The sequence below is a fragment of the Gorilla gorilla genome, chromosome 3, assembly GCF_029281585.2.
Source record: "Gorilla gorilla gorilla isolate KB3781 chromosome 3, NHGRI_mGorGor1-v2.1_pri, whole genome shotgun sequence".
NCBI lineage: Eukaryota > Metazoa > Chordata > Mammalia > Primates > Hominidae > Gorilla > Gorilla gorilla.
In genome coordinates, this window is record NC_073227.2 from 44,381,626 (window position 1) to 44,390,370 (window position 8,745).

Consider the following 8,745-nt stretch of genomic DNA (forward strand, 5'->3'; position numbering starts at 1 on the left):
CTAGCATTCTTAAATCTGCATGTAATTAAAGCTGAGTTGAAATCAACAAGAAATATAAATGTTACTGAGTTTTATTTTATTTGTATGGCTAGCAATTGCTTAGTTTACTAATAGATGACTATACTTTGAGCTGAAATGTTGACTCTTAAGTTGTAAATCTTAAAGTACGTTCAATTCAAATCAACGTTTGAAGTCAATCTATTTGAATTTGAGGTATATATTGATATGAAACCATAAGAAACATTTAATATTTGGTTATAATTATGCATAATTCAAGTACATAATAATGCTACAGATTTCAGGGTAGAATTGGAAACTTTTATTCTATTTTAGCTCTTGAAACATTTTATTTTGTGATATCAGTAGCTACTAATGTGATAACTTATTGGTCTTCAAAAGACATCAACGAGGATATTCTTACTAGTGCATCAGGTCTATTATGAATGATATGAGGTTGCCCTTACGGATTGGTACAGAAAATGTTCAGGTCTTATTAAACTCCATTAGGAATAGGATAGAATAAACACCATATTATAAACCCTTTCAGTGATAAATAAACTGTGTTTAAAAAGAGAGCAGATGATATAGAACACAACAACAGCAACAGATAAAAGCTTTGCAAGTTTAATAATGCTGTTAACCTTTGAAGAATTTGATGTCCAGATAAAAGCATAATCACTGCCATCATTAACAGTCACTGGAGAATACAAAGGTAGAAGGATCCTTCTTATGGGTACTAGGAAATTCTAGTTTATTACACAGGATGGGAGATATTTGTCCTCACATGAATCCTCCCACATGACCAATGCCATCAGAACTGCTGTAGGAAGGGTGACAGTAGATGAGGTTAGACATTTTGAGTGGGAGAAAACTATGAAAAGTTTTAAATGCCAAATAAAGACGTTTAGACAATAGGAAGACCCTACAAGAAATTTGTTAACAGGGGACTGGCAAAATCAAATTAGACTTTCAGGTGAACCAAAACTGACAGCAGGGATACAAGTTAGAACCCTCGTTCCTGCAATAGGCAAGGAAGAAGCTAGGTAGGACATGGTTAAGATTGACTCAGCAAGGCAGGAAAGTAAAGCAAATATTTGAGAGGCTCGGAGTTAGGAACATTAGGACTTGGGTTCAGGGGATAAGAAACAGGCTTTGAAAAATGTGAATAACATCACATGTCTCAGCTTGCTCAGCGGAGTGGCTGCATTAACTAAGAAAGTGAATAGAGTAAAGGAAGATCAAGTAGTGAGAAGGAAAGACCATCATTGATTATTCTGATTTTAGAAATATGACATTTGTATTGGCTGTAGAATACACTGATAGAGATAACTAGGAGATGAATATTGTGAGTGCTACACCAGGATTTAGGAAAATAATGCCAAAAGATAAAGATTGGGTAGATCTAGGATATTTCCCATAGTTAGTGGTGATGGTAACGTCAGTAAGAGTTGATGCATTCATTGAGGGGCGAGGACAGAAATAGAAGAGACCTGAGATGGGATGCAGTAATACAGCAGTATTAGGAGGAAGAGAGTTAGCAGGGGGAAAAGAATATTGGAAGGAAGACAGCTGGCAAAGGGCAAGAGAGGAAAGAGGAGAAGCAGGGGAGGCCAGGGGCTCCAAGGAGAGGAGTAAAATGCTCCAAGGAAGTAAGAGAAGACACAGGCCAGGAATCAGTGCAGTGAGTAGTAAGTAGGAGGCCTCTCATAAGATTGGAAAGAAAGGCTTCAACGGAGTTTTGAAGAAGGGCATAGAAGGCCTAAAGCAGAGGTTTAAGTAGTGAGTTGATAGTGAGGAACTTGAGGCCTCAAGTTTACATTAGATTTTGAAAGAGTATGTGATAAAGAGAAGGAAAGAAATACCACAATAGCTTGACACAGTAGCAGTAGCAGTAGCAAGGGATGAGGAGGCCTGAGAGTGTTTATAGGAAGCAAGGAAGGAGCCTTGGTGAGGAGGAGATTAAGGGGCAGGTGTGAAGGGAAAATACTTGATGAAAAGCAATGTGAGGGATGGAATCCAGCAAACACAGAGGAATGAGATTTTGTAAGAAAGTAATTTTGAAATGAAAACAAAGTTAGGAGAACTCAAGTCAAATGGCTTTGGGTAAAGTAGGAGAAGCAGACATGGGCTGAGTGAAACAGAATGAGAGTGAGATTGGGGCTAAAGATAGGAGAAAAGATTTATGTCATTGTTACAAACAAATTTTTATTGAGTTTAGAAAAAATATTTTTAATGGATTTTCAAGCGACTAAGGACTCAAATGGTACAAAATAGCTTACAGTTTGTTGATCACATTCAACATATTTTCCTAACCTCAGGCAGCCCAGGTAACTGAATGCAATCTGAATAACACAAGATTCGATTGACAAACTGAGAAAAATGAAAGCTAAAAAAGACAATATATTCTAAGGTGGACACAAGACCATCATTGATGTGCATAGTTGATCACTAGCAGCAGTGCAGGTACAGAGATATATGAGACCCTGCAGAGGTGATCGAATGACTGGGGGACACCAAGGGATCACTATAGTAGTGATGGCAGCAAAGAGCATATTGAGCAGAAGCAAAGGAATAGAGGCCATGGAATATGTTTAGGAGGTAGAGGTCAGCAGCAATATTAAGGGGCTAAAGCCAAGGAGGTAGAATAATTCTGGCTGAGCATGAAACATGAAGATTGGCCTTGAGAGTCAGTTTCTAGTTTGGAGTCACAAGATATGTCATTGGAGTTGACAAAATTAAGGAACTGGGGTCAGAGGTGTGAATGATGATCCACAGGGCTGCTGATGAAGTTGCCTACAGAGTGTTGCTGATGACGTGGATGGGACGAGAAAAGCCTGCCCAGATAACATGGACTTCAAAATGAATGCACTGCATGGAGGTAGCAGAACACTGGGTTGAAAGTGATGATGGAGAACAAGGAAGTGCTGGCCCCTTTTCCTTGTTTTCGCAGAAAGGTGGCTTTGTATTGTAAAATCAGGGTGCAATTTACAGGAGTGTGTAGGAGGAAGGAATAGTTCAGTAATGGAAGGCAGATGGAATGTTTGCTTAACACCAGACCAGGGAAACTGGTGCAGGGGTGAGCATGAGAGTGGGAGAAAGTGGCTATAATGCAGGGAAGGGCTGGAATGTGAAAGGAGAGAGACAGTAGGGGACAGAGGTTTTATTCAGAGTTATGGATCTAAGTTACACATCAGTAACAACCATAACAACAGGTGAACAGGAGTCAACAGAGGACGGCCCAGTGGAAAGTGTTGGTGTAAAGGATCTTCCACAGAATTGTTTTTGGGTGGTAGATCGTGTCGTGTGTGTGTTTGCCTGTGTGTGTGAGTGTGTGTATAGTTAGGGATGTGTGTGAGGATTGGCTAGCTGCTGGTATAATTTATGCATCAGATTAGTACTAATAAGGAGAAATAGGTTTTGAACCTAAAATGACCCTTCAAAAACAATGCTACTCGGCCAGGCGTGGTGGCTCACGCCTGTAATCCCAGCACTTTGGGAGGCTGAGGTGGGCAGATCACGAGGTCAGAAGATTGAAACCATCTTGGCCAACAGATGAAACCCTGTCTCTACTAAAAATACAAAAAAAAAAAAAAAATCCCGTCGTGTGGTGGCTTGTGCCTGTAATCCCAGCTACTCAGAAGTCTGAGGCTAGACTAGAATCGCTTGAACCCAGGAGGCGAAGGTTGCAGTGAGCCCAGCTCGCATGACTGCACTCCAGCCTGGAGACAGAGCGAGACTCCGTCTCAACAAACAAACAAACAAACAAACAGTGCTACTCAAAGCATGGTTGGGGACCTCAGCAACAGCATCTTCTAGGAGCTTGTTAAAAATGCCAAGTTTGCTCCCACACTAGTTTTGCTCAATTAGATTATGTAGAGCAGAGCGTAAAAACCATTTTAACATGCCCTCTTGGTTCTCAGGTACATTAAAATTTCATAAGCATTTAAAACTCTCTGCAATTGCTAGTACCCTCAGGAGATGATCCCAGAATCCCAGGGATTCAGAGGCTTTTGATTGTTGCTCCAGGTAGTCTCATATCTCTGCACTGCTCCAAGGCCAAACAAAAGAGCAGGGAGACTTCCTATAAACAGGTGTGGGGGGTTAGACCCATGCATCCCCCAGGAGAGGGTCCTAACCGTGAGTGTTCCTCCTGTGCCTGACAGAAGCCCTTTGGGATAACTTGCTCCATTGGCTGGCTGAGGAGCTCTCAGAAGAAAATGCTGAGTCTCTTTCCTCAACTCTCCCTCTGCGCCATAGCACCATTCAGCTCATCAAACTCAAGAACCCTGATGATCTCACAGAACAGATCCACGAGCTTCTTTGCTTCTGGAAAAAATCGCTTCCAACTTTCACCGACAAACTTCGCCTCCTGGCTCGACATCTCCGCAAGATTGGCAGGAGTGATCTTGCAGAAAAGCTCAAATTCAAGTGGGAAAATAAAGTGTTCACTGAACCACAGCAGTGTTTTGATGTAGCCCCTGAGTAAAAGCCTGATCTCTCTTCCTTTACCCCTAGGAAAAGGCACACGGTGGGTTTTTGTTTCTGTCAACATTTTCCTGGCAGTTTCCGAATGATATTATTTGAAGTCAGTCTATTTAATGATGTGCTATTTAATGATGTGCTATTTAATGATGTGAGACAAAGGGAGAAGCACGGATCAGACAATAGAAAGCATTCCTGGGTGTGAGCGCTCCTCTCTGGTTGAGTGATTATGTTTTGCAACCATGACTGTCTTGAGTTTGGCCTCACTTAATAGCATTTGCAATTGAGTTTGACTTGTTCCCATTTTAAAAGCTTAGTGTGAAGAAAAGATCTGATATATGTAATTACTTATTAATTGCTATCTACATAAAATTAAACTAGTTTTCTGTGACTTCAAGTGTGAGCCCAAAAATATCTGAGACAGTTCTCAATCAATTTAGAAAGATTATTTTGCCAAGGTTAAGGACAGGCCCATAACAGCCTCAGAAGATCCTGATGACATATGCCCAAGGTGTTCGAGGTAGAGCTTGCTTTTATGCATTTTAGGGAGTTATATCAATCAATACATGTAAGATGTACATTGGCTCAATCTGGAAAGGTAGGACAACTCAAAGCGGGGGCTTCCAGATCACAGGTAGATTTAAAGATTCTTGATTGGCATTGATTGAACAGTTATTATCTAAAGACCTGGAATCAATAGGAAGGAAATGCCTGGGCTATGATAAGAAGTTATGGAGACCAAAGTTTTATAATGCAGATGAAGCCTCCAGGTAGCAGACTTTAGAGGGAATAGATTGTAAATATTTCTTATCAGTTCTAAGGTCTGTTGAAGTTTATGCTGGTCAGCTTTTCCTGAATTCCAAAAGAGAGGAGGGTATTATGGAGTCATGTCCAACCTCCCCTTCCCATCATGGCCTAAACTAATTTTTCAGGATAACTTTGAAATGCCCTTGGCTGAGAGAAGGGGCTTGTTCAGATAGTTGGGAGACTTAGAATTTTATTTTTGGTCGACTGGCAACCAATTCAAGTTACATAGATACCATAGAGCCTACAGTAAACAATACAAAATAAATTGGACTGAAAGACTTGATGTCAGTGGTAGTAACTCACTTTAAAAAAACCTTTCTAAGCTCAAAATAAATTAAAAATAGAATAACACTTCAGCCATTTACTGGCACAAACTTTTCCTTTATAAAAATATCACTTGGAAGAGGGAAAATTCCATATTTTGTTATTAGCGAAATGAGGCAGTGCAGAGAAAATAAGTTATCAGTGAAAGAATTCAAGGCCTATTTCTTCTACTTAGGAAGAAAACCTGCTTTAAAATTAGTTAACAGAAGCCTTATTACATAAGCCCTAGATATACATCATTAAAAACAAACAAAACATCTGTAAATAGAACGTTAAAGTGAAAGAAAAAATTAAAACTTATCTAAACCCCTCTTTCTATTGATAATCGCTATTAATGTCTAGTATAAGCTTTGAGTTTTTGGAAAGCCTAAAGCCCTTTAGCTCTCTGAAGCAGTTTGATATAAATGGGACATTGAACTAGTTTCACTGACTCATTAATGCAAAAACCATTAGGTCATTGGCTTGAAAACATCGGTAGCAATTAGTTTCAGTTATTGAATACCTAGGAATTAATTGAGTTATATTACAATATTAAATGTTTTAATCTCTTTCAAATTTAAACGCAAGACTTCCTTCTACAAATGAACCAGGGATTTAGATATCTATTCAGGTATATATCGAAAAAGGCGATTCCCATTTTCAAACATAGTCCCATAAAGGAATATTTTATTAGTCAAGATTTTTTACATGCTGCCAAAAAGGTACAATATGTCTTTTCATGTATTCTTGGGGCACAGAAAACAGACTAAAATGTTCATTGTTTTCCTGATTACAATCGAACAAAAAAAGTAAAGAAAATGAAAGTTGCTTCTTATCCTGTCATTAGAGATTACTGTTATTAACATTTTTGGCATAATTTCTTCTAGTTTTTCTTTTTTTCTGGAAGAAAATATTTCTATTTCTATAGGTATAGATGTATCTAAGGACACTCACATATGTGTTCACCTGCATGCACACATGCTAATATGTATGTCCCATCACACACATCCTTGCCACACACCTCTCACAAATGCACCCTCAAACACACAGGCCTACCCTTTATCAGCACTGTTTCGGGTCCACCTGTGCACCTCACATACGCTGTCACAAACACACCCCTCCTGCACACCCAGCTCCCAACTCTCTCACAGAAACACACCTATTCACATACATAAATACATGTGCACACACACACACCCCTCACACACATATAGTTTCAGATCCACTTGTACACTCTCACAAATGTCCTCATTCACATATACCTCACCTCCACATTTCATATACGCATACACTCATTAATATGCCTCTCCCACAGACACATGCACACACAGACACGACATCTCACTTTACCGTTACCACTTCACCTGCACACATACAATCTCATTAAAACACTGCCTCTCACACCCCTCCCCTCTTTCTTTCTCTCTCTCACACATACACTCACAGACATTCACTCACAGCCACATATACACATCTCTTCACACACACAGATACATTTTTCCCCCAGAATTAAAACAAATACTGCACATATTGTTGTTACAGTAAAGCAATAAAAAGGTACATAGAGAAAACAATTGATCATCCCTGCAGCATCTCCTCTCTTAAGATAATCCAGGAAATCAATCCCATGTGTAATCTGTGCCACTTGGATTGAGACCTGCCCCTGAACACCCTCAGTATTGATAGACACACCCATACATTTGCATACCCATTTCTCTGTCTGGTGAGCCAACCTGTATGGACCACATCAGAGATGCCTTGTTCGCTTTTGCTAATGGAAAGCCCCAGCAGAAGACAGACAGGAGGAAGGAGAGTGAATTATACCATTCCCCTTTTCCTCCCTGCGTTCATCTTGGCCTGGCTGTGTCCCTCGCCTGCAACCACTGCTCCTCTCAAGAAGGCTACCTCTAGCCAGCTCTCTCCTGTGCTTTGGTAACTGGTCTTCTTCTTGTCTCTTCAAGTCTAGGGGTGGTAATAGCTCTCTTGTTGTTTGGAGTAACTGTGTTATTCCTTGCAGTTCCCCTATATCCTGCTCTCCCCTTTTTAAAATAAAGCCTCCTTTTATTATTCTCAGTATATCACTATATTTCTTATTGAGACCCTGATTGATACCTCTCTGCACACCTTTCTTATGCTCCTAGCAACTTATACATGTATTTTATTTCCCGGAATGGGAGTCATATATTACATATACAGTTTTTAAAATTACTGTCTTATTAAATTATGAGTTTTTAATGTCTTTGAATGTTTTAATAGCTGTATAATATCCTATTTCATAACCATAGCACAATTAATTTTAGTATAATCAATTTCTGAAATTGGTTAAAATGAAATTTTGCAGTATATATTCTTTTATGTTTGACTTTTTATTCAACTTTACGTTGCTGAAATTCATCCATGTTGCTGTGTGTGGCAATGGTTCATTCTCATTAATGTATAATATTCTATTATATGCATATATTAAAATTTTCATATCAATTAGACTGTAGTCCCCGTATATACCTAAGAGCAAAATGATAGTTTATCATAGTTCATTTAACCATGTTCAATATTCAGGACCATTTAGCAATTAAGCTTTGAACATCATTATTCGTGTGTTTATTTCATACCATGGAGGCGCAAGAATGCACTACCATTTAGAATCTATACATTTTTAATAACACCAATTTCAGTATTGAAAAAACCATTACAGTCACCATTTTGCTAATTATTAAGCATCAAATTTTATAAATAAAATCTTGTAACATTTATTATTTGAATTACCAAAACCTATGTCCATAGTCATCTTGATTAGATACTTACTATATCTGGAGTGTAAATTCTTGATTACAGCAATTGACTATCGCTAAAATGTAGCTTAAATGAACACATACATATTTCCTTGTATATTCTGAAGTATTTTATTATTAATTAATTAATTAATTTTTTTTTTCACACAGGGTTTCACTCTGTTGCCCAGACTGGAGCTCAGTGGCATGATGTCATGGCTCACTGCAGCTTTGGCCTCCCAGGCTCAAGTGATCCTCCCACTTCAGCCTTCTAAATAGCTGGGACTACAGGTGCAGGCCTTTACACCTGGCTAATTTTTGTATTTTTTATAGAGATGGAGTTTCACCATGTTGCCCAGGCTAGTCTTGAACTTGTGGGCTCAAG

At 38.9% G+C, this 8,745-nt stretch overlaps 1 protein-coding gene across 1 annotated transcript in view; it reads left to right on the forward strand.

The window, feature by feature from the left end:
* DTHD1 (death domain containing 1) overlaps window positions 1–8,420 on the forward strand; it is a 66,217-nt gene extending 57,797 nt beyond the window's left edge. The window contains exon 10 of the mRNA XM_031010338.3: window positions 4,164–8,420. Within this exon, the coding sequence (XP_030866198.3) occupies window positions 4,164–4,486 (323 nt within the window). The 3' untranslated portion in view covers window positions 4,487–8,420. The remainder of the gene's footprint in view (window positions 1–4,163) is intronic.
* The last annotated feature ends 325 nt before the right edge of the window (window positions 8,421–8,745 follow it).